The sequence below is a fragment of the Sapajus apella genome, unplaced genomic scaffold (genome assembly GCF_009761245.1).
Source record: "Sapajus apella isolate SASKATOON/1434 unplaced genomic scaffold, GSC_monkey_1.0 scaffold8, whole genome shotgun sequence".
Taxonomy (NCBI): domain Eukaryota; kingdom Metazoa; phylum Chordata; class Mammalia; order Primates; family Cebidae; genus Sapajus; species Sapajus apella.
The window spans coordinates 46050270-46077539 of NW_022436948.1; the positions used below are offsets into that span (position 1 = coordinate 46050270).

Consider the following 27270-nt stretch of genomic DNA (forward strand, 5'->3'; position numbering starts at 1 on the left):
AAAGCCCAGGACAAGATGGATTCACAGCTGAATTCTACCAGATGTACTAGGAAAAGCTGGTATCATGTCTACTAAAACTATTCCAAAAAATTGAAAAGGAAGGGGTCCTCCCTAACTCATTCTATGAGGCCAGTATCTTCTGGCCAGTATCTTCCTCATACCAAAACTTGGCAGAGATACAACAGAAAATAAAACTTCAGATCAATATCCTTGGTAAACATCAATGCAAAAATCCTCAACAAAATACAGGCAAACAGAATCCAGCAGCACATCAAAGAGCTTATCCAATGCGATCAAGTAGTCTGCATTTCCATGATGCAAGGTTGGTTCAACATACATAAATCAATAAATGTGATTCATAACATAAACAAAACTAAAAACAAAATCCACATAATTATCTCAATAGATGCAGAAAAGGCTTTTGATGAAATTCAACATCCCTTCATGTTAAAATCTCTCAATAAACTAGATATTGAAGGAATATGCCTCAAAATAATAACAGCCATTTATGACAAACTGACATCCAACATCATACTAAACGAACAAAAGCTGGAAACATTCCCCTTGAAAATGGCAGAAGACAAGGATGCCCTCTCTCACCACTGCTATTTAACATAGTATTGGAAATTCTGTCCAGAGCAATCAGACAATAGAAAAAAGGGGAGGGGAATCCAAATAGGAAGAGAGGAAGTCAAACTTATACCTGTTTGTAGATTACATGATCCTGTATCTAGAAAACCCCATTGTCTCAGCCCAAAAGCTTCTTAAGCTGATAAACAACTTCAGCAAACTCTCAGAATACCAAATCAATGTGGAAAAATTGTGAGCACTCCTATACACCACCAACAGTCCAGCTAATAGCCAAATCACAAAGGAACCAAATTCACAATTGCCACAGAAAGAGTAAAACACCTAGGAATACATCTAACAATGGAAGTGAAAGATCTCTACAAGGAAAATTACAAACCACTACTCAAAGAAATGAGAGATGACACAAACAAATGGGAAAAAATATTCCATGCTCATGGATAGGAAGAATAAATATTGTTCAAATGGCCACACTGCCCAAAGCAATTTGTAGATTCAATGCTATTTCCATAAAACTACCATTGGCATTCTTCGCAGAATTAGAAAAAACTATTTTAACATTCATGTGGAACCAACAAAGAACCCAATAGTCAAAGCCATCCTAAGCAAAAAGAACAAAGCTGGAGGCATCATGGTACTCAACTTCAAACTATACTACAGGGCTACAGTAAGTAAAACAGCATGGTACTGGTACAAGAACAGACATAAAAGAGAACCCAGAAATAAGACTGTACGCCTACAGCTATCTAATCTTTGACAAACGACAAAAACAAGCAATGAGGAAAAGATTCTTTATTCAATAAAGGGTACTGGGATAACTGGCTAGCCATGTGCAAAAAATTGAAACTGGACCCTTTCTTTGCACCATATACAAAAATTAGCTCAAGATGGATTAAAGAGTTAAATGCAAAATATAAAACTGCGAAAGCCCTGGAAAACAACCTAAGTAATACCATTCAGGAGACAGGCATGGCCAAAAATTTTATGATGAAGACACCAAAGTAATTGCAACAAAAGCAACAACTGACAAATCAAACTAAAGAGCTTCTGCATAGCAAAAGAAACTACTAACAGAGTAAACAGACAATCTGCAGAAAGGGAGAAAATTTCTGCAAACTATGCATCTGACGGAGGTCTAATATCCAGCACCTGTAAGGAACGTAAACAAATTTACAAGAATAAAGGAAACAACCCCTTTAAAAGGTGGGCAAAGGACATGAACAGACATGTCAAAGGAGACATACATGTAGCCAAGAAGTATATGAAAAAAATCAGCATCACTCATCATTAGAGAAATGCAAATCAAAACCACAATGAGTTACCATCTCACACCAGTCAGAATGACTATTATTAAAAACTCAAAAAATAATGGATGCTGGCAAGGTTGTGGAGAAAAAGGAATGGCTATAAACTCTTGGTGGGAGTATAAATTAGTTCAACCATAGTGGAAGACAGTGGGGGCGATTACTCAGAGACCTAAAGACAGAAATAACATTCGACCCAGCAATCCCATTACCAGGTATGTATCCAAAGGAATAGAAATCATTCGATTATAAAGACACATGCATGCATATGTTCGTTGCAGCACTCTATTCACAATAGCAAAGACATGGAATCAACCCAAATACCCATCAATGATAGATTGGAAAAAGAAAATATGGTACATATATACCATGGAATACTATACAGCCATGAAAAATAATGAGAGCATGTTCTTTGCAAGGACATGGATGGAACTAGAGGTGGTTATCCTTAGCAAACTAACACAGGAACAGAAACCAAAAACTGCATGTTCTCATTTATAAGTGAGAGCTAAATGATGAGAACACAGGGACAACACATAGAAGGGAACAATACACACTGGGGCCTGTCTGAGCGTAGAGGGTGGGAGGAGGGAGAGAATCAGGAAAAATAACTAATGGATGCTAGATTTAATACCTGAAGGATGAAATACTCTGTATAACAAGCCCCCATAACACAACCATTTAACAAACCTGCGCATCCTGTATATGTACCCCTGAACTTAAAATAAAACTTTTGAATTCTTTTTTTAAAAAAAGAAATGTCCAGACAGCAATTCAAAATACAAATCTGATGCTCAGTGGAATAATCTTGGCTAAAGTTGAAGATCTGGGAACTTGCTAGCCTAAAGATAGTTACTAAATGCGAATCATGATATTTCCTAGGAAGAAAGTTGAACTGGGGTGGAACTTTGTGACATAACAATGTGAGAGGCAGCCTGGTTGGAATCCCCAAGGGTAACTAAGCAAGAATGGACAAAGAGGAACAAGGAAGGAGAGAAAAACATGAAGTCCCCAAACCCAAGGGAATACAGTTTTTAAAAGTCAGGAGCACATAAGCAATTGTGACAATTCAGGGGAGAAATTCTGAAAGATAGAAACAGAAAAAGAGCTACAGCATTTAGCACTTAAGAGGGACTCAGTGATCTCAACAAGAGCACTTTCAATGGCTTGGTCCCAGGCAGAAGCCACATTGCAGAGAGCAAAAATGAGAATGAACGACTAATAGGAATTTGTAGATGGAGACGATTCCTTTGGGAACAGGTGAGTGAGATGGCAATGCAGCAATAAACAAATGCTAGTATGTTAGTAGGCCAAGCTATAAGAAAAATCAAGGATTTCTTTTCAATCTTTTTTATTTTGATAAAATGCACATAAAATTTACCACCTTAACCATTTTTAAGTGCACAGTTCAGTGGTATTAAGTACATTCATATCACTGTGCAAACATTACCAGCACCCATCTGCAAACTCTTTCATCTGGGAAAACTGAAATGCTGTACTCATTAAATAATTAAACATCCCCACTTTTTAAAAATTATTAAACTCCCCACTTTTCTCTTCCCTCAGCCCCTGGCAACCACCATTCTGTCTGTCTCTATGAGTTTGGCTACCCTTAGTAGCTCATGTAAGTGAAATCATATAGCATTTGTCTTTTGTGGTTGGCTTATTTCACTTAGCACACTGTCCTCAAAGTTCAGTCCTGTTGCAGTGTATGACAGAATCTCCTTCCTTTTTAAGGATAAATGATATTCCATTGTATGCACATGCCACATTTTGCTCGTCTGTTCATCTCTTGATGGATACTTGGGTTGCTTTCATGTTTTAGCTATTGTGAAGAATACTGCTATGAGAATAGGTGTATTTCTGCATGCTGCTTTCCATTCGAGTATATATCCAGAAGCGGGGTCCTGGATAATATCGTAATTCTATGTTTAACTTATAGGGGAGCCACCATACTGTTTTTTGTAGTGGTTGTATCATTTTACACTCCTACCAGCAGAGTACAAGAGTTTCAATTTCTCTATATCCTCACTAACCCATGTTATTTTCCGATGTTTTTGTTTGTTTTATGTTTGTTTGTTGTTATAACGCCATCCTGATGGATGTAAGGTGGTGTCTCAGTGACATTTTAATTTAATTTCTGTAATGATTTGTAGTTTTCAGGATCTTTTCAGTGCTTATTGGCCATTTGTATATCTTCTTTATAGAAGTATCTATTCATGTCCTGTTTCCATTTTTAAATCAGATTGCTTGATTTTTTTGTTGTTGAATTTTAGGAGTTCTTTATATAGGATGGACATTATTCCCTTAGGAGATACATGATTGCAAACATTTTCTCCCATTGTGTGTGTGGCTTTTCTATGCTGTAGATAGTGTGTTTTGATGCACACAAGTCTTTAATTTTTATGTGGCCCAGTTCGTCAATTTTTTCTTTTGTTGCCTATGGCTTTGGTATCATATCTAAGAAATAATTGTCCAATCTAATGTCATGAAGCTTTTGCACTAAGTTTTCTTCTAAGAGTTTTATAATTTAACGTATACATTTAGGTCTTTGATGCATTTTGAGTTAATTTTTGTATACGTTTTAGGTAAAGATTTAACTTCATTATTCTGCATGTTGATATTCAGCTTTCCTAGTACCATTTATTGAAAAGACTATACTTTTCCAATTGAATAATCTTGGCACCCTTATCAAAAATTATTTGACCATTGTATTAGTCCCTTCCTCCTTGTATAACAATAACACAGATCGGATAATTAATAAGTAATAGAAATTTATTGCTCACAATTCTGGAAGCTGAGAAGTCCAAGACCAAAGGTAATGGCTTACTATCTGCTTCGAAGATGGAATTTTCTTGCTGCATTCTTACATGACAGAAGGAACAAAAGCTGTGTCCTCACATGGTGGAAGAGCAGAAGAGCAAAAAGAGCAAAAGGGGACTCGGACACTCCTTTCAACCTCTTTTATAATGGCACTAAGCCCATTCATAAGGATTGAGTGTTCATGACTTAATCATTCACCGAAAACTCCACTCTTAATACTATCACATTGGGTATTAGATTCTGGCATACGAATTTGGAAAGGACACCTTTAAACCATAGCAACCATACATGAAAAGGTTTATTTCTGGGCTCTCTAATCCATTCCATTGATCAATATGTGCATCTTTATGCAAATACCACAGTGTTTTTATTATTGGAGCCGTATACTGTTTCGAAATGAGTAAATGTGAGTTCTCCAGCTGTGTTGGAGGTTATTTAAGGTACCTTGAAATATAATGTGAATGCAAATTTTAGGGTGGACTTCTGTATTTCTGACAAAAAAATGTTGTTGGAATTCTGATATCTATGTTGAATCAAAGGGTTGAAAGTGCCATCTTGGCCCTGTTCATCATCTTAGAGGAAAATCTTTCAGTTTGTATCTGTCAAGTATGATGTTCACTGTGGATTACATATACATATACATATACACATACACAGATATATCTAATATACGTATATATATAAGGTCAAAGTAATCTTCTTTTATTCCTAGTTTGTTGAGTGTTTTTATCATGAAACAGTGTTGAATTTTGTCAGATTTTTTTCTTCACCAATTTCAATCATCGTGGGGATTTCCCCCCCTTCATTCAGTTAATATGATGTGTTACATTGATTAATTCCCTTATTTAAACCATCCTTGCATTCAATGAATTAATCTATTTAGCCATGAAGTATAATACATTTAATATGGTGCTGAATTCCATTTGCTTGTATTTTGTTGAGGATTTTTTCCTGAATGGTTAAGGGATATTGGTCTACAGTATTATGAGGATTTTTTGTAGTGTCTTTATCTGGCTTCACAATAATGTTCATGGAATGAATCAAAATGTCTCTCTCTTCTTCAGTTTTTTTGGATGAAGTTTGAGGAGGATTTGTGTTAGTTCTTTAAATGTTTAGTAGACCTCACCAATGAAGCTGTCATCATCAGGTCCAGGGATTTTCTTCATCAAGAGGTTTTCTATTACTAATTTAATCTTCTTACTAATTATAGATCTATTCAGGTTTTTTATTTCTTCATCATCTAATCTTGATAGGTTTCGTGTTACTAGGATTTTTTTTGCCATTTTATCCAAGTTATCTAATTGTTCACATACAATCATTTATAGTACTGTCAGAATACTTTTTATTTCTGTAGAATTGATTTTAATATCCCACCTTCATTTTGATATTAGTAATTTCAGTCTTCTCTTTATTTTCTTGTTCAATAAAAGTTTGTTAATTTTGTTGTTCTTTTGGAAGATCCAACTTTTGGCTTTGTGGATTTTCTCTATTGTTTTTTATTCTCTATTTTATTTATCTTTGTTTTAATTTTTATTTCCTTATTTTTGCTACCCTTGGGTCTAGTTTGTTCTTCTCTTGTTCCTTAAGTTGTTAAGGTAGGTTGTTGTTTTGAGATTTCTTTTTTTAATACATTTATAGCTATAAATTTCCTCCTTAGCTCTGCTTTTGATGTGTATCTACAAGTTGTAGTATGAAGTATTTTCATTTTCAGTAGTCACCAAGTATTTTCTAATTTTCTTTGTGATTTCTTCTTCGATCCATTGGTTGGGAGTTTATTGTTTATACACAAATTTATGGATTTTTAAGGTTTTTTTGTTGTTGTTTACTTCCTACTTCATTTGTGGTAGTCAGAGAACATACTTTGTACGAAACCGACTATTTGAAATCTCTTGATACTTAAATTTATGGTCTGACATATGCTTATCCGAGAAAACATGCCATATGAAATTGTGTTCTGTTTTTCTTGGGTACAGTGTGTACTTCCATTAGATCTAGTTGGTTTATTGTGTCAGTCAAGTCCTTTATATTTTTATCTTCTCTCTGATTGTTCTGTCCATTTTTCAGAGTGGGATTTTGAAGTTTCCAACTATTATTATTGAACTGTCTGTTTCTCCCTTCAATTCTATCAATTTTTATTTCATGTATTTTGGTGGTCTGTTATTAGTTACATGAATATTTGTGATTGTATCTTAAAATCAAGGGTATTTTTTAAATATGAAAATTTGGACAATGTATATATACACTGAAAAGAAAGAAGAGGGGGGAATTTAAAAAATGAATTAATAAAACAAAAGATTTCAGAAGACAAAAAGGCATAAAATCAAGGAACCCGGTGGAGGATTGACTTTGGAGAGCAGAAGCCTCCACGTCTCCCGGGACTGGAGTGTCGCGGATCTAGATAGCTTTATGGGGAACATGCGTAAGTGGAAGGAAATGATACCCGATTCTACTGCATTTCCTCACAAAGTAGTAGGAGAGGATTTATGGGAATCTGAGGGCAAACTTTCCTTTGAGGTGAATATTTGAAATAATTATTGAAATGTAAAAGAAAAGTAGCTGATCATGGAAATGCTGGACCATGAAGAACACGTTCTACTACGGAGACTGTCACGGCACCAGCAGAAACAACCAACCAAAAATCTTTATTAAGGTTATTAATGGTATAAAATATAAGTATCCAGGAGAGATTGTCTTTTGGGCTGTTGGCCCAATTATTTGTGCTCATTGTATATATTATTTCCCCAAACTTGCCAGTCCTCATCTCAGTCCTAGAGAAAAATAACCAATCATGCTGAACATTCAACTGATGCTGCAGAGCCTAAATGTGTTACGCAGTGATGTGCGTTCTTATGCGATTTTCTACATTAATACTCAGCTCCCCAGATGTGAGAGTGAAGACACTAGAAACTATGGCTTGTAGAGCACGTACAAAAGAAAAACTAGTATGCCAAAAGGGAACTGGGGCTGGAAGTGAAGGGACCCTGAAGGGAACAGACAGTGAGTCCATGTGAGCTGAAGAAGGAAATAAAGAGTCCAATAGACTAGAAGTAATCAAAATTATATGGGCTAGACGTCTTCATTGCATAGACAAGGAAATATAGTTGTGTACGAGGGTAAGAGAGGAAGGGAAAGAAGAATGTGGCCAGAAAGTAGGTTACTGGCAGTAGTGTGCTAGAGCCAGATAGTACCAGTTTGCAAGAGCTGGTTAATAAACTCTTAGTAGCTTGAAATTTGCTGTGATGGGAGTATATACACCACAGGTGTGTGGTGTAATGCCAATGCAAATGCTACAAGTCAGGCTTTTCTGTCTTATTTTTCTCTAGAGAGCAGGTTTACCAACATAATACTAGGTATGTGTTTAGTATTTCTGAAGTGAGGCAGTTTCAGAAATGACAACTTCGAGATGTTCATTTGGGAGTCTGTGGCTGAAGTTAACTAACATAACTCACATTTACGTGTGTCTTCTATGAGTCAGGCATGATTCCAGTCCCATGCATGAGCTCACTTACTGTTCACAACAGCACTATGAAGTGGCTATCATGACCCACATTTTACCAATGACCAAACTGAGACAAAGCAAGTTAGGTCACTTACCAAATGTCAAACAGCTGATAAATTACTTATTCATTTGTTACGCAAATATATATTGACAAACTACAGCAGGCCAGGTACTTTTCTGGATCCTGGAATACAGGAGTAAGCAAAAGAGAAATAAAAATTTAGTGGGTAGAGAAATAAGAGTTCAGCAATTATATGGTATATCAGATGGTGTTACTGATGTGGAGAAAAAGCAAGCAGGAAAGAGGCAGGTGGAGTTGAGAGTGGGTTTCAGGATAACGTGGGGTAGCAGAGATGGTCTCACCGAAAAATGGCATTTGAGTAAAGATTTGAAGAAGGTAAGGGAGCAAATAAAGTGGATACCTGAGGGAAAATATTCCAGGGAGTAACAGCAAATGCCAATTCTCTGAAACGGGAGCATTTTATTTCAATAGTACTGCAAATAAGTATTTGTGCTTGATGAACACATGCCTGTTTTCCTAAAACAATGCCAAATTATGCATGTTGTCTCTTTGTAATTGTTAGCATGAGCCTTTTACTCTGTAGTTAGAATAATAAAATATATAGCCACTCTATCAACTGGCTAGAGTGGAGTATGGAAGGAGAAGGATGGAAAAAGATAAAGTCAGAGCAGATGGAGACAGAAAGGGAAGCATCTCTTGGACAGCAATGACTCTCATCCTTGGCTGTATATTATAATCATTTAAATTGGAGGACCTTTTAAAAATCTCAAGTTCCAGGCTTTACCCCAGACCAATGAAATCAACATCTCTTGGGATGGAACATATGCATCAGTATTTGTCAGAGGTTCCCCCAGTTGACTGCAGTATGCAGCCAAGCTGGAAAACTATTGAAATGAGGCATAGTAGGCCATTATAATGACTTCGGCTTTTCTCTGGGTAATATGGGAAGCCATTGTAGTATTTGGAATAGAGGCATAGCATGATGATCTCATTACTGTATTTTATAAGGATCGCTCTGGTTGCTGTATTGAGAAGTGTCTACAGTGAGGCACAACTGGATGCAGGGAAATTAGGAGGCTTTTGTCACAATCCAGGTAAGAGATAATGATCCTTTCAACTAGGATTGTTGCAGTGGAGTTTATGGGAAATGGTCCAGGTCTATGACGTATGTTGAAAGTACAGCCAATAGGATTTGCTGATGGATTAGACAAAGTGTTTAAAAAATAAAGAGAGAAAACCCAAGGACAACTTTTACCCACAAAATAAGTTCAATAGTAGGCAATAACTGCTTCCTAAGGTTATTGCACTATAGTATTAAATGGCTAATAGACATAAAATTCCTAGAACAGTGTCTGCCACATAATGAGGTATTCATAGTCTCATCTGTTATTATATTATATTTCAGAAGATGTCACCAAGAGTCGTAAAATCGTCTGTTACTTCCCGGTCTGTTTTTTGAGGTGGCTAAAAATAGTTTTAGTTTTTACCATTTAACAAATGTAGATATGCTTCAGGAATATGAGTATTGAAATAATGCAAGTACATATTGCATTTCAAAAGCAATGTGAGGCATTTGAAGAATTTCCTTGAGCAAATGAAAAGCAAATATTAATTTAAAAATTAAAGAGGTCTTTTAAATATTTATGTACTCAAATTATAAATCTAGTAAAGATGGCATTTTACCTTATACTAGTTATTTATTAATAATGAGAGCTGTATTTTATGAGCACACTTTTCTTGTAAATTGTGTGCACGTGGTTATATTTGTGCTGAGCTAGAAGAGTGAAATTAATCTAAATAACACTCATTTTATATTCAGCAGTGAAAAAGAAGAAAACTGCATTTACTCATCAATAACTGTTAATTAATTTATTTACTTGGCGCCTTCATCCCCAGGCTAGAGTGCAGTAGTGTGATCATAGTTCACTGCAACCTCAAACTCCTGTGTTTGAGATTCTCCCAACTCAGCCTCTAGAATAGCTGGGATTACAGACATGCACCACTATGCCTGGCTAATTTTTTTAATTTTGTAGAGATAGGGTCATACTATGTTGCCCAGGCTTGTCTCAATCTCCTGGCCTCAAACGATCCTCCTGCTTCGGCCTCCCAAAATGCTGGTATTAGAGATGTGAGCTGCCATACCTGGCCAACTGTTTTTAAGCCATAAAAATTATAGTCAAAACATACCTTAATCACATTTTAAGAGAAAAAATAGGTGAAACTTCATGCAGCAGAATGTTATTATTTACTACACCTGTGTCAACTTAATGCTGAATGCTGTTCTAAAAATAATGTGACATCAGACATCCACATATATAAGAGTATGATGTGCTTAGAACCATGCATGTAATACGGATGGGTGAATTTTTCTCTTTAAACTAGGAGTTTGAGCAGCAATATTCAATAGCATGAACATACCTCTTTAAACATTGTATTAACTGATACCATGAAATTGTAATTGATAATTCTCCTCATTAATTCTCCTTTCATATACAAAACTACATTGATCTTTTGATTGTATGTAATTTATAAGTATACTTATATATAAAGAAATTCCATGTATTTTTCCTGAACTCCTCTATGGTCACTTCTATCCCTGTGTAATTTACAAAACTGAATATTAAACCCTAAACTTATAATTCTCAACCATGCCCAATAACTAGAATCACCATCCTAGAGAGATTTTACCAGATACATATGCAGACACACACAGATATATTCTGCAAAAACTTCCCTGGGTTATTCTGATATACTCTAATAATGCTTCATCAAGATGGTGGCACTCTGTGACACCCCACTCCATTGCCAACCACAATAACTTTAAATTTAATTTTGACTTTGTATAAATGTAGTATACAGTAACTATTGTAGATTACTTTCATATAAACCTAAGCAGAAGTTTTTTTGAAAAAAGCAAATTCACTAGTAACCTTTGTAAACTGAAGCTATATTATATTCAGATTCATTCTTAGCTCTTAAAATGTAATTCCGAAATCCAACCACCACGTTTCACAAACCTGTATCTACTTATTTCATTCCTAAGTTTTTAAGTGTATTTGAAATGACATTTTTAGTTTTCCTGATTATTGAAATTACTGATTTCATTCTTGGTAGCCTCTCTCAGCTACAACTAAAAGTATAACTGTGCATGGCTTAAGTCCAAAATATATGATAGCTACAAGAGAAGGAGCTTTGAAGGATTTATGAAGTTAAATTATAATAAGATTTCCAATTGGGGGGACCCCAAAACCAAGACGATTTTCAGTGAAAAGGAGATAGTTACTTATTTATTTGGTAGTTATTTTTAAAACAAGAGTGATTTGATATTTTCATCTATAAATACTCCTAAACATTTCTTTTTCAAATTCAAGATCATTTTAAAAAGTCATAGCCCAGTCACCTTTTTGATTTAGAAACATATAAAAACTGAATTTTTACTGTAAACTTAAGTGATAGAAGTAATCCTCCAAGGACTGTTTTCTGCAAAGTCATTTATAAATTAATTGTTCGGAACTCAAAATGCATTTTCCCATAAATATTTCTTTTAAAGATATTGCAGAATTATCTGGGCATACTTATAAAAGCCTCTTTAACACAGACTGTAGCTAAAATATAAAACATCCAATAGGAAAGATGGCTGGGAGTTTCCTTCAAAAATGGGAAAGTGTGTTTTCCTTCCTTCTACTTGACTTGCCCTGGGCAAAATTTTTAAGGCGGTTTTTCTATGTCATCTACCTATTTCTTCATGTCTTCTTCCCAAGTCCTGAAATATAAAACTTATTGTGAGTAACCACATGTGGTAGCACATCTTCATCCCCTCCTGCCTGAGGTTAGGTGTTTTTCCACCTTATAAAATCACCTGTATCCTGGACTTTTGTTCCATCCTAATCTAAGGTCTCATTTCTCATTGGCACAAATCTTAGCTGGATGTAAGGTTAGATTGATGTATCTGAGTATGTGATTCACAAATACTATTCTAATTCCTCCAGATGAGTTTTCATCTTTTACTTCGTTTGTAAACCCTAAAAATATTTTAATAGAGGAATTTTACAGAGCAAAACAAAAAGAAGTAGAAACATGCAGATAATATGAGTGAGGATATGTTTCCACCAAAGGACAATTAGAGCCCCAGAAGTCAGATCCTCTGTGTTGTTCTGGCTCTTCAGAGATGCCCATCTTTTGTCTCTTATGAACACTTGGCATTTCTAACATCTGGTTTTTTGAAAATGACCTCTAGCGACACAAAAACGGGACCAAGAGGTTTACAGTGTCCAGTGTTTGTGCACCTTGCTCCTTTGTAAATCATCTAGTAAGATAAATGTCATGTATAGCCATTTCATAGCTTAAGTCAAAGGTTTGGAATTAATAATTTTACAAGGCTTCCACTAATCCTTCTATTTTTGTCATTTTGTTTTGAAAGGCTAGTGCCGTTTCTTGTAATTCATAGTCAGTGAACTAAAAAGGCTTTTGATGTACATACAGACCAAACTTCCATGACTTCATTTTTTAGCTTAAACTGTCGTTATCCAATAGTGTTTACTGAAGCAGATTTGTGAGAAATCTGTGAAATTTGATTTGTTTATTGTAGGTACCCATGACACCACATTGTGAAGTGTATCCTTTAAATGTTTGTAGAATAAGTGATATGCAATTTTTGTTAATTCTCCTCAGGAATAGCAGCTTATCATCTACCAGTTATAGTGTCATTTACCATCATATTTAATGTTTTAAAGCCACTGAATCACCAGAGTTATCTGCTTTAGTAATGCACATTTTTCAGCCATAAAGTTTGAGGGCAGTGATTTGTATTTTATGGTCCACAGATCTTTGACAGTTTAAGCTATTTGGTTGATGGGCTTGACATCAGTGATTCTCCATTGATGATCTGAACAGAAATATAGCAGAAATCTATATAAGATATTTAGTTCCCTTTTCCTTACTCTTCAGCAAAAATATAAAAATTTGGTAGTAGTCATAATCAGAGTCTTGCCCTCTGAAGTGGAAATGGCTTCAAATGTAGTCAACACTTCAGTACGTCTTGTTCATTCATGATATTTGCAGGGAATCTCCTATAGTAAATATGATTTTCATTAAAAATACTTCAAGAAACTGTCTTACTACGTACTGAAAGTTTGAAAGCTTCACTCCTTTAAGGGAAAATAAATGAATTCGGTTCAGTTAGTGAATATCTATTACATATCCACTGGGTGCCAGGCAAGTGGTAGGCCCTGGGATTACAAGGGTGAACAAGACAAGGTTTGCTCGTTGTCCCCAGGATCTTGTCAAGCCAAGCCAGTGGGAGAGACAGACACATGCATACTTGATTTCAGCCAATGTTGATATGGACAGGGTGACTTGAGAGCAATGGAGAGGGAAGCTTGGTCCCACTTGGCTTTCGTCTCTAAAACAGATCTCAAACCGTGTCCAAGCCACCACTCTCTCTCACATGACTCTAAGAACTCCCAAACTGACTTATCTGGTGTCTATTCTATGTGTGCAAACCAGAGTACATTACTCCCCAGTCACAATTCGTCTCTAACCTCTCATCACGTTTATAAGAGATTTCAGACTCTTTATAAAGGCTACAAGGCCCCAACAGACTTTTCCTCTGCTTTCCTTTCCAGTATTCCTCTTACTCTCCCACTCACTCATCAAGCTCCAGCCTCACCGATCTTCAACTCTCAGGCATGCCAAACTCACTCCTAACCTAAGCCATTTGCATGTGCGAGGAACTATCCTCAGGCTTCATCATGTCATTCTCTTTGATCTATTTCATTTATTTTACATAAAGTTCAACATCACTTAAAATGATATCATTTACTTTTAACTTATTTATTTTCTGTCTCTCTACCGCCAATCAAATGTAGGCACAACTGGAGCAGTTTTGCTTTCTGTTTTGCTTCCCACATGGACTCCTAGCACCTAGAACCATAGTTACTGGCCCATAGGATACTCAGGGAGTATTGCTGGAATAAACTGGAGGATTCAGCAAGGGCCTCCTGGAAGAGATAATACGTGTCACACGTATTATCAGGTGACAAAGAGTAGAATGACCTTCCTAGAAGAGGGAACTGGATAAGCAAAGCACATTAGACATCAAACAGCATATTGCAGGGGTGAGTTAAGACATTGAACAGTCATACTCCATGCAAAAATAAATAAATAAAGCAGAATAGGGGTATGCAACTAAAGATATGAGCAAGGTTCAGGTCCTTGTATTCATGACTATGACACTTCACTTTATTCTGTCATTAAAAATCATTGAAGTGTTTTAAGCAAGTCATAGGGTAAGATTTGTATTTTCACAGAAAACCTTGTTAGACAGTAATGTGATGGCCTCAGGACAGCCTGGCACTCAGATCCTATGTTGGTCCTAACCTCACTCTGAGTGGTTGGGCTCAGCCTAAGATGAGCGGGCACTGAGAGGCATGAAGTGTTTGTGGGATACAATCCAGGAAGCAGGGCCTTGACAACCATCGTGAAGAGCTTGGGTTACCGCACAGACAACGTGACTTGTCATTTACTTTTACTGCTCAGATCTGGGGGATGCTGTGCTCTGGGCTCTGAAAGGGTCTGATGGAGCTCTGCAGCTTTTAGAAACAGCAGGTGTTGTTATGAATAGCTTTCAGAACCCCCTTCCACCCAGGCGCACCCTTTCTGCCAGTTAGAGGGTAGACTCCATGTTTCTCAGCAGTCAGGCTGAGAAAGTAAAAAAAATAAGGATGAAGACAAACGGTATTCTAGCTACTAATCTCTAAGATGCTGGATATAAATACGCCATATTCACTCTCTTTCATTTGAATCTGCCTTCCTGGGAAGAGACCATATGTCATAAAAAAATTCATAGTTTCTTTTAGATTAATCTTTAGTAGGAAGCCCAAAAATATTAAATCTCGGTGCTCTGACATTTTTCTCCTCCCCTCATAAACAATTCAATTCAATTTGAATGAATATTTATCGAGTGCTGACACAATGCATGGCAATATACTGGATGCTGTTCGAGAGCTGCTACATATAAGGGGTAATACCCAGGTCCTGCTTTAAGAAAACAGTCTATTTTATACAAGACAATAGGAACAATGTAACAGTAACAACCCATGCACCACAAGGTAGTATCAAAGGTTATTTAATTCTATCACCATTTGTTAGCCATCTACCATATTCAAGGAAACCAATATGTCCTAAACCAAATTTGAGGAGGCTATGTTGATGAAGACCAGGAAAAAGAATATAGATTTTGTTTGAATAAGAGAGTTGCATCATGTGTAGAGAAACAGGTTTGTGCTATGCCTCATGTATGAATAAATGGGGCTGTTCTCTCAGCCAGACAGGTGAATAGATCTTTATCTGTTGGTTTATCTGGAGTGTTCGTTTGTTTGTTTTTGGTTAAATGATCTAAGAGGACTTTTAGGCCGGGCACAGAGGCTCACGCCTGTAATCCCAGCACTTTGGGAGGCTGAGGCGGGCGGATCACAAGGTCAAGAGATCGAGACCATGGTGAAACCCCATCTCTACTAAAATATACAAAAATTAGCTGGGCGTGGTGGCGTGCACCTGTGGTCCCAGCTACTTGGGAGGCTGAGGCAGGAGAATTGCTTGAACCCTGGAGGCGGAGGTTGCAGTGAGCTGAGATTTCACCACTGCACTCCAGCCTGGTGCCTGGCAACAGGGCAAGACTCTGTCTCAAAAAAAAAAAAAAAAAAAAGAGGACTTTTAAACATTGCTTTATTATACCAAATTATGCTGCCCAAACTAGCCCAGAATTAGGTAAAATTTTGTTCAGCTGGTTTTCCAAAAACTCCAGCAGATAAGAATACAGGCTGTGTCATTACCTGGATTCAAATCTTGACTCCAACATTTGCTAGGTTATTAGATGTCTTTGTCCTTCAGTTTCACCATCTACAAGTTGGAGATAATCACTACATTTACATCATGTCAATGTGGAGAGGATGAAATAAAATAATACCTGTAAAATCCTTAGTCTGGGACTGGCTTATAGCCTTCAATGAATGTTAGCTGTTTTTTCTCCTATAATAATGTGGAAGAAATTAAGGTACACATTCCCAAAAGAATATAGAACTGTTTTGGAGCTTTTTTTTCATCAAGCCCACATTTTATAAACAGTAGATAGACAGATGGATAGGTGGATAGATCATGGATAAATAGATGACTGTAGTGATGGAGAGATAAATGAACACAGGCTGAGTTCCCTGGGAAAGATTATAAAAATATGTGCACACAGGAACTTTCTTCGGAGGGCTCACAGGATCAACTTCCTTATTCCTATAGCTTCCAGAGTTTTGCAAGTGATAAACCCGTAACCGAATCCCACTTTAGGGAATGCTCTTGGCTAAAGACAGACACCTCACCCAAGGCCGTGACCCCTTTACGCGAGCAGCCTGAATCCAGTGATCGATGTAGGAGGACAAGGACCCAGTCTTTTTTTCTTCAGTTTGAGCCAACTCTAAGGAGTTATCCCAGATCCAGAACATTCCATAAAATAGACAAGGCCAACTGCAACCTGCTGCTGCCCATCCTGCTTTCTTCTCTTCCTCAGAGGTGTTGATGCTGAGAGTGTGTAATCAAAGATCATGATTTAATGAAACTCATAAGATTTACTACTTCACCAAGGACATTCTTAAGAAAAACTAGCTTTTTTTCCTTCCTGTGAGTGCCTGTGTCGGAGAAGAATATGAGAATACTACTATAGTTTGGTTTGGTGCTACTGACTTGATTCCTGATGTGGCTTCTGCAGTTTTACCCATCAGCGTTTCATACCATTTGCGCAAGTATCAACCTAGTGAAAAAGGCAAAAACATGTATTTAGTGCTATTATGAAAGTAATTTTGACCTCATGGACCCCTGGAATGTCTTGGCCAATGGTTTAGAAGTAAATATTATTCATTTATAGTCCTATAAAAGTACATGAAGAAAGTAGTTTAGATTCTTTTAATACGCCAAAATCTTATTTTTTAAATGATACCACTTATCATTGTTAGAACCATTATTACCATAGTAATTGACATGAAAGCAATTAATCCAAATCTTCAAATGTTGGTGACAAAAATATTTTTAAGATTAATTTTAAAAATAACTTGCATAGTAATCAAAAAATAGAAGTAATTCAAATATCCATCATCTGATGAATACACAAAAGGAATAGAAATTATCTAGCAATAAAAAGAATAAATTACTGATACATGCTACAAGATGGATGAACCTTGAAAACATACTAGGTGAAAGAAGACAGTCACAAAAGACCACATATTGTATGATTTCAATCAAGAGATATCCAGAATAGGCAAATATGTAGACCTTGAAAGTAGATTACTGGTTTCCCAGTGTGGTGGGAGGAGTTAGGGGAAATGAGAACTTATTGCTAGTAAGTATGGGCCTTTTCAAAGGGGATGATGAGAAAGTTCTAGAATTGATTTTGGTGCTAGTGGTACAACTCTGTGAATAAGGTAAAAACTAAATTGTATACTTTAAAAGACACATTGTATGGAACATGAATTATATCTCAATAAAAGTATTAAAAAGCAAACTGGTGCTTTGTGACACACTCAGCAAGATAGAACATTAAATTTCAACCTGGTCTTAATAACTGTTTCTCTTTATATATGTAGAAGCATATGTTGAGAATTGATTTTTCAGGAAAGTGACAGGAGAATTTCCTGACTCATTAAAATTGCAAAAAATATATAATAACAGTAATAACAAGAACTTATTAAATAGTAACTATTATTAAATTAAGTAAGGAGCTGTGCTGTGTGTCTTCTATGTGATTCTCCCTGCAATTCTGAGTTAGATGACTCTTTTCCCATTGTGTCATAAGGAAGCAGACACTCAAGTTTTCAGTTGCCCCATTAACATTCCCTACTACTTTAAAATTCTGTTTGACAAGAATTATGATAGGAGGCAACTCCATTTTTGAATAGGTAAAGGAACCAACCCTTAAACTTTAGTGTACTTCATGCTAGGCTGAAAGAACTTATGCTTCCAGTTGCATTCAAAGGTTTCCAGATTCCTAATAGAAAACTGGTAGGCAGTGTGCATGACAGAAGAGGCCGATTTCATCTAATAGTGTACTGTCTAAGAAGACGGATTCGAAACATAAAGAGCCAATAACACCAAAGATTTTCTTTGCTACGTTATCCTTTATAAATTAATTATACAGAAGAGCCTGCTTGAATGGATATTCTTGCTGTAAGAGTGTTTTCTTAAAAGAGGGTTCTTTCCCTTACTCTGCACCAGATTTGGGAGATATTATCAGAGAGCTATCAGAGAGATAAGTTGATATAGCAAGACAAAGTTGATTTCATTTGTAGTGAGTCATCATTGTATAGGAGACTGTGTCACCACGACAGCTCGGGTCAGATCATCCCTGTCCTGAAGCTGCACTATGGTTTGAAATCAGATATGTATTCATAAAAACTGCTTTAACTTGCAGAGTTTTTAAGTTTCTCTTATTTGTGCTTCTAATATATAGCATAAAGTAAGACAGCCCTGTAATCTCCTGCAAATTTTGCCTGATACATAAAAGAAGAAATTTTCATGTTTCTCTATAACTCTATTAAAGACAGCAGTCTCCAAATAACTAGGTAGAATAATATGCATTATTTTTCAAACTTTAAATATTTTTCTTTTTATTTCCTCTAATTTCAGGGGTATGATTTGTATCTGGTCTTGTTGATACATACATGTTGCTCAGATAACAACTGGATTTTTTTTAACTCTCTTAAAAAATAGATTATTTTAAAATCAAGGTGGAGAGAATAAGATGGGATTGATTACTGTATACTAATACCATGCCTGATTCATTCTCCACATTATTTAATTTAAATCTTCCAACCAGGAAGTAAAATAGTCTCATTTCCCTGTCAATTGCCAACAACTTTCTTATCTTCTCTATATAATCAAAACAAAGGGAAAATCTATTTATTTTCTCTTTGCTTGTGCTTTTCTTGCTCTCCTGCTCCTTTCCGATACTCGTTTCTTGTTCATGCCATCACATTTTTTTCTTCCTGAGTCACCTGGCCTGACTACTATTTTTCACAGTATCTCCAGTTATCACACGGGTTTTACCCAGTCCTAGGCTCTGCTGCCCTTCCGCAGCCGGTTCAAAGCTCACAACTATGGGAAGTGAATTCTGTTTGTTTGGTAGCCTTTCCTCTTACTTTATTTTACTTTAGTTCTCTCCTATCACCTACGTTTTTGAAATCATTTTGTTCTGAGAGTTAATTTGGTTGATTTCCTTCTGTCATTTGTTTAGTTGTCCTTCACTACTTCCAGTTAGAGTTTCCTTTTTCTTTAAATGTCAAACAAAGTCTTACTTTTTCTTGTGAACACAGTCAATGATCCCCAGACTTGATGTTTATCTTCATTTGACCCAATACAATAAATGTAAGGATCTTATTTAATACACACACACATACACACTGCATTAAAATAAATCAATGTAAACAATTGTGATTCTCTTGCAGAAGCACGATGGCCACTTCACGGTCATCCAGTTGGTTGGAATGCTCCGAGGCATCGCATCAGGCATGAAGTATCTTTCTGATATGGGTTATGTTCATCGAGACCTAGCGGCTCGGAATATATTGGTCAATAGCAACTTGGTGTGCAAAGTTTCTGATTTTGGTCTCTCCAGAGTGCTGGAAGATGATCCAGAAGCTGCTTATACGACAACTGTAAGTTTTTATGCCCTTTCCCAATCTAGTTTGTTTACTTTTATTGTTTTTAATGTTATTCGAGTAATTCTGTTTCTACCTTTCTAATTTTCTGTTTGTATTACATTTCGAATTTAACCGTATTATTTAATTGAGAAGTATTCGCTTTATCCGAGTGCCTAGTTTATAAAAACAACAACAAAAGAAAAAGAAAAACTTTTCATGCTTGACTGTTTTCTTTCTTTCATTCTTCTGGGACTTTAACATCATGCTTAACGTCCATTTCATGACTGGATGTTATAACATGGGCCGAAGTCTCTTTGATGCTTCAGTAATTTTCTTTAAATGGAGTTCTGTGTATGTAAATGGTGGAATTGATTACTAACTCAATAACAGTGAGGAACAAGTGATTATGAAATATTTTTTCCAAATGTTTGTGAATGATCTGATCATACTTATAGTGGACAATATAGATTTCTCTGGGGATATATAAGTATACTCTAAACCTTTTCCTGAATGATACTTGGAGGAAATGTGAACTGAAATGCAAGTTTAAAACTTTAGAACCAAACTGTCATCCACAAATTATATCACTTCAATTTGTCCTATCGATAGTGTAAATATTTATGACTACCCTAAACCAATTCATTTAATTGATCTCTTTGGTTATTGTTTTGAGAAATTTGTTCTCAAAGTCTGTTGTGCTGTCTTCAAGCTAATAATTCATAAAATTATATTCTGTTATTTTTTAAACAAACCTTCACCATTAACTCATCTGACAGTCAGTTTCAATGAAAAATAAGTCAGTAAAACTATTCGAAATATTTTTATGATATTCTCATTTTCTAGCTTTACACGTTGTTTTAAAAGATGCAACTCCATTACTGAGTTCTTTCTATTTCATGTTCTATGCATTTTTTTGAAATTTAGCTCAATTCCATTACTCCAGAATAAAATGCAAGTTTAATATTGTGTATGGAATATTTTATGCCTTACTATATTTGCTTTGTAGAAATGTTCTCTATTAATTTACCAATGATATTTTTTACAGATTCTTCAACAAAGAAATAGTTCTAAGGAAAATAATCTCTCATTGTCTGATATACTAGGTAGCATTGTAGCAGTATCTATTGATCTTTTAATTTGATCAAAAAGCTTCATAAAACTAAAAATCTGTCAATTCTGAAAACAGTTTGTTCAGTTTAGAAAAAGCAGTATTTTTAATTCCATTTTTAAATTGGAAAATATAATTATTTTCTTTTTTCTCAAGGTCTTTATTTTCTTTTATATTTATAAATTTATAACTTAAAACAGCTTTTGACATTATAGAAAAATGAATATAAGATTTTTCCATTAAGCATATTTTTTCCAATGCTGAAGAATAATGTTTAAAACTGTTACATATTATAAAATATAATATTTATGAAAATTGCAACAAATACAATCTACTAAAAGAATTAAATATGATGGGAAATAACTACTAGCCCCTTTGGCAGTAAGCCTATATAGATTGATTTGAAATCTAATGAAATAACATTTTAACTACTTTTAAAATGGTAAGCCTATAACTAAATATAAGATACAGAGGAAATTAGCAGATAACTTAAATTTTTATTCATATGTAAGTTTTGTTACATCAAATTTAACATCCAGACTCTAGGCATTTTCTGTCTTATGTGGTTATAGAGAGTAAGAGGCCTGTTTAAAATTTAGATTGGACGACAGACTTCATTAACAAATTAGGTAACCAGAATATTAACACTCTAAAAATTGCCTTTGAAAAGCTGTAGATTATGTCTTGATTAAGAAATAAGTCTCTGAATTTAGAAGGTATCAATTAAACAGCAAATAATATAATCAAGTTCTTTTTTAAGTCTCAGAACTACCTTACTATTCAGAGGATTGACTTTATAATGAACATGGACATTCCAAACTTAAAATAGCAAAGCTCTTGCCTTTAAAGACTTTGTACCTTGATAGGGTAGAAGGCTCATGCTGCCTTGCAATTCAGTACATTAAGTGTTGTCACAGAGGTCTTAAAAAGAAGTGTAGAAGCACCAGAACGCAGAAGTGTGAAGAAGGTTTCACAAAAGGACAACATTTGAACCAAATCTTAGGAGAGTTTATTAGGCTGACAGTTGGAGGAAAGGCAGTCCAGATGGAGGAACGAGAAAGAAAAGATGTAGAAATGCAAAAAAGCGAAGGGGCATATTGATGAAAATTTCAGGCCATGAGCGATGGAGGGGCCAGATTCCTGGAATAATTGTAAAGGTATCTGAGTGGCACTCTAAATTTTTGTATAGCAGCTAGGATACAGGCACTGACTTATTTAAACAGAAAATAGCAAAAATAGATCTCTGTCTCAGAAGATATTATTGAAATAGTGTGAAGAAAGGAAGGAGAGTTTGAAGGACAGGAGGACTAGCAGCAGGAAGACCAGTTAGGCATTATTGCAATAAACCAGAATGGTCATAGCGCTTTAATTAGGCATTATTGCAATAAACCGGAATGGTCATAGGGCTTTAATTAGGCATTATTGCAATAAACCAGAATGGTCATAGCGCTTTAATTAGGGCAGTGACCATTGGAGTAAAGAGGAGGGGAGATAAATAACATAAATTGACACATCTTGTGTGTTATATGTTCCTTATGATTCAATAACTAATTGGATATGAACTGTAAGGAAAAAGGAGGATTTAAGGATGGCACCAATATTTCTAGATTGAACAACTGATAAAATGGAGATGCTGTTAATCAAGACAGAGAATCCCTATTAGAGATGACCTGGCTAATGGTATTAGATTACAAAGCAAAATTATATAGAAGGTCACAGACATTCTGTCTCAAATGTGAAATGATGCCAATGATCATTGGCATTCTGTCAAAACTTTGTTTATAACTTTTAGAGCTTTATATGAATGCACTTAGCCCCCAAATACTTTTCACATTTTCTGTTAAAAATAATGATAGAAACCTGTGGAGTAAAAATACATGTGAATTCAAGCAAACCCTGTATAATAAAATACACAGGAAGAATGCTCGTTTATATGAAAAGGATTCTTTCTTTTATTAAAAACATCTGCATGAAAATAACTTTAAAGAGAAAACACCCTTGATACATATACATTTTTGTGTATAATTCGGTTTTTTTAAGTTGTATCTATATATAACTTTCTTGGAACATATATTTTACCTTAGATGATTTTGATTTTTTTTCTCTTGCTATGTAACGATAATTGCTATTTTCTCATTATTTGTGAATGTTTTTTATAATCTGTGTTAGGAAGGATTTGGAGGAAAGAGAGGTTGTGAGAGTTTAAAAACAGGAAGACATCACGGATAAAGGTTGGGTTTGTGGGGCAGTTGGGGAGAAGGTTTGTAATATTCCAAAAATATATATCCTTAGAACAGTATGCTACATGGAAGCTATCCCTTTCTAATCAAAATAGGGGCAGAATACACATTTTCCATTAAAAAGACTTCGCCAATTTAGAGAGCCACAAATCACAACAAAGAGCAATCAGAGCTGGTTAAAGAAAACAGTCTGGAAAGATTGCATGAGCAGTGCAAGCCCAGCTCTGGTTATGGTACGGGACTGGTCCTCGTGCGGAAGAGAAGCAGAGGAGCCATGGGAGCCAGAGGGGCCAGACCAGAAACCAACATGACAAGAGAGATTACCCTCCAACAGTGAATCTTTTAGAGCCCCATTTAAAAGTCATATACGTGTGATATATAAGACAGTATTATCCACATTTCAAAATACACTAAAATAAATAAAAAGTGAGGTTTAAACATAAGTAGAAATTCGAATACTGTCTTCTTCAACTGGAGTGTTTTGCATGCCATGCTCTAGGTCTAAGACGTACTCATTCGCTGTGTACTTTATACAGTTTATTATAGCGCCACCATACCATATTTCAGGCATTATTCTTTGGAAGGCCGATTGTGAAACTGCTTCTCTAATTATCAGTTCCAAAAAAGAACTCCCATTCCATGTGGAAAAGAGCAAAGATCGTCCGTATGCCAACCACCAGGAATGGGTGTCCATATATACCACTGCATCCTGGGCTACTGTGTAGGTCCACCGTGCACTGGTTATCTATTTGCCTAAATCCAGTGAAAGAAAACATATTCATAAGTTATGAGAAACAGGTTGGTTTCTTATAGATAACTAGCAAGGGACAGAAGTCTTGGATCCATTGTGTGTGAGTCCCCCAAGGCTGAAGACAGCTGAACAGGAAAGACGTAGTCTTGATATGAATGCCCCACTTAGCCCACCCTGGGTTATATACCTCAGGGGCCACATGACATACTGGGAAAAGCTGTAAAGGACATCCTGCTTCCAGGGAAGAGAGGAACAAAACTCAGGTTCTGCCCCATGAAGCTCCTTCCTAACTCCAGCTATTCAATTTCCTTGGCGGGACGGGTTTCAGGCAGTTCCTCCCTATCTGAGGGTATTGTATTCCTAGGACGTTTTACAGTTATTCTTGTAAACTACCAGAGAGAAAGGAAAGAGAACTGGATTGGTCCAAGGCCACTCAAAGAACCAAAAATAAAGGGATTATTGAGAACAGATAAATGGCTACACAGGAGTAAGACCAATGAATAAGACCAAGAGTAACCAAATAAAGCATATAATAAAACTCGTATGTTGTACGGACACCAAGAGTGGACAGCACAGCATGAAAGGTAACAAGAGTTGTAGCAGAAGTTTTTTCTGGTATAGCATGTAAACTCTCAACTCAAATATATCAAGCCTTTTCAAAGGAACTTTAAGATCTGATAATGGCATAAAAACCAAGAAATATGTATTATGGGCCATGACAGAAGGAAATAAATGCACAAAAATAGGATTAGATGAGAACAGAGGCCTCGGTTTTACATGCCAATTCTATGACAAGCTTACAAAGCACTTAGGAGAGATTAGTGGATGACGAGGGTCCACACCTAACAATACGTATATAATTAGTGTTACGTGGCTTAATTAATCTGCATAAAAGTTACTGATAGTTCACATTGTTTTTATCTGATGACATGGTCTCCTGTCTGGTTATAATTTAGGTGCTAAGAAATCACTGCCTTTTCTGAATTTAATACACATTCACACGGACAACTGGTTCTTAACCAGTTCCAGAGGAGGGACTTTCTCATTTGAATATTGCTAGGCAACCCAGTCTTAAACTTACATTGAAAATGCTAAGCCTCTTTGCTCTCAATTATGGAAATGAGGCCCTATTTACCTAAAAAGAACATTAAAAGATATATTATGGTGCAAACTCATCCATTGTAAGAGATAAGTTTCATTTAAAATATAATGGCAGTTAATGTTCAGATTTTTCAAAAAAGTCTCATGAGCACACTTACTATATTTTAAAGATCAAAGCAAAAAAAGTAGAATAATTTATTGCCATACCTGTTAAAAATTTATGATTCCTTGATTTTAACTTTCAATTGCATCGATTTTGTGTTATCCATGGCAAATTTTGGTTTTGTTTCTTTGACAGCAGCAATTCCACAGAAGTACTTTCTTTGTTGAAAAACAGAGCCTCGTCATTGACAATATACAATCTGCATAATTACCGTTCTGTTAACATTTTAATTCTGTTTACTTTGCATTCATAGGACCTCTTCCAAGCTCTAACACTTAACCTCTGCTATTCTCCATAAATTCTGAGAAAAGTCAAATTTTCTACCAGTCTAAGAAGGCATGGCCTATACCCTATATGGAGATAATTGTAGCAAATAAATAAGCAGTGTGAGGGGAAGGTACTTAATGTGTGTTTTAAAGTTAGGGAAGATTCTCCTTCACCTAATTTAGGTGTTCGTGAATTGGCTTCACTTTTTGAAGTTAATTTTTAAGCCTTGAACATGTCCAACTTTAAGAATAAATATTTTTAACACAAATGATATCTGCCTTTAAGTACTTTCATTTAACATGAGTTAATGAGATTTGTCTGGAGATCATGCTTAACCTTTTAGGAAAACATACCCAGAACTTTCACTCACTTGTCTCTTAAATTAAAGGGTTAGTGTAAACAGTTTGCAGCCAGAAAAAAAAAATTTAAGGTTTCAACTGTAACAACCAATGCACCGAATAAAAGGACTTTCACTGAAAAAAAAGTTACTGATTTTTTTTTTTCTGTTGAAATCCTATCACAGGATTCTCTCTCTTGAAGCCATTGAAGGTAGGTGGGTCTGACACTGTACCACGTACCACTGAGTATGTGGTAAAATGCATTTTACTCTAACTCTACCCTAGTTCAACTGGGTCTAAGCTGAAAAATTACTTATACTCAATTTTTCTGTAAGTCTTGACCAAGCTAAAAATGGAGGGGGTTTGACTGCTTTCGGCACAAACAGGCACTTAGGTAGAAAATCATGAAACCAATTGTGTTAGTCTATTCTCAGAGTGTTAATAAAGACATATCCAAGACTAAGTGATTTATAAAGGACAGAGGTTTAATTGACTCACAATTCCACGTGGCTGGGGAGGCCTCACAATCATGGCAGAAGTGAAGGAGGAGCAGAGTCACATCTACGTGATGGCAGGCAAGAGAGAGCATTTGCAGGGGAACTCCCATTTATAAAACCATCAAATCTCACGAGACTTATTCACTACCAAGAGAACAGTATGGGGAGAACAGCCCTATGATTCAGTTATCTCCACCTGGTCCCACCCTTGACACATGGAGATTATTACAATTCAAGGCGAGATTTGAATGGAGACACAGCTAAACCATGTCACCTGCTACCCTACAAAAAGCTGCATATAGTGGCATAAATAGAATATAAGAACAAGCTTTTTCAGAGAATTCGCTGGGAAATTAAAATAAAAGAAATGGCATAGAATATAAAAACAAGCTCCTTCAGAGAATTCACCGGAAAATTCAAATAAAAGAAAAGGCAGTTTTTTAAGGCAAACCTAAATTCAGCCACATAAGACTGAAGAAAAGTGAGAAAAATAGCAGCATTATCCGAATGCGATGATGTGAAGATTTAGATAACTTATTGTTCAGTAATAAAGGTGATAAGTAAGTAAACCTTGGAAAAGTGAAAAAAATAAAATCCAGGCTGAATAAACAAAATTCATCTATTAAGAAAGGAGCTATCCCACTTGGGAAAAACAACAAATGACTATTCACACACACACACACAAATAGTTCTGTGATAGATACTATGCTAGTAGTCAATCAAAGCCGGTCAAATGTATTGACCATTATAATTAGTGAAGAGGAAGAAATCTATGTGCCAATACCAGGTTTTCTAAATTCACAGGAAAATAGTGCTGTTGATGCAGCAAATGTTTGATAGATTGATTAATGAAGAGAAAATCTGATAGTTATTATATGCCTTTTTCAATAT

The 27270-nt window shown here is 35.7% G+C and overlaps 1 protein-coding gene and 1 long non-coding RNA gene across 4 annotated transcripts in view; one reads left to right on the top strand and one right to left on the bottom strand.

Annotated features, from left to right (window-relative positions):
• Nucleotides 1–27270, top strand: part of EPHA6 (EPH receptor A6) — a 970705-nt gene that overhangs the window by 842439 nt on the left and 100996 nt on the right. For all 3 annotated transcript variants that reach the window (XM_032277212.1, XM_032277213.1, XM_032277214.1), the window contains one exon: nucleotides 19720–19929. In XM_032277212.1, coding sequence (XP_032133103.1) covers nucleotides 19720–19929 — 210 coding nt within the window. The remainder of the gene's footprint in view (nucleotides 1–19719; nucleotides 19930–27270) is intronic.
• The window catches only part of LOC116551014, a 334562-nt gene that overhangs the window by 268230 nt on the left and 39062 nt on the right, over nucleotides 1–27270 (bottom strand). The window lies entirely within an intron of this gene.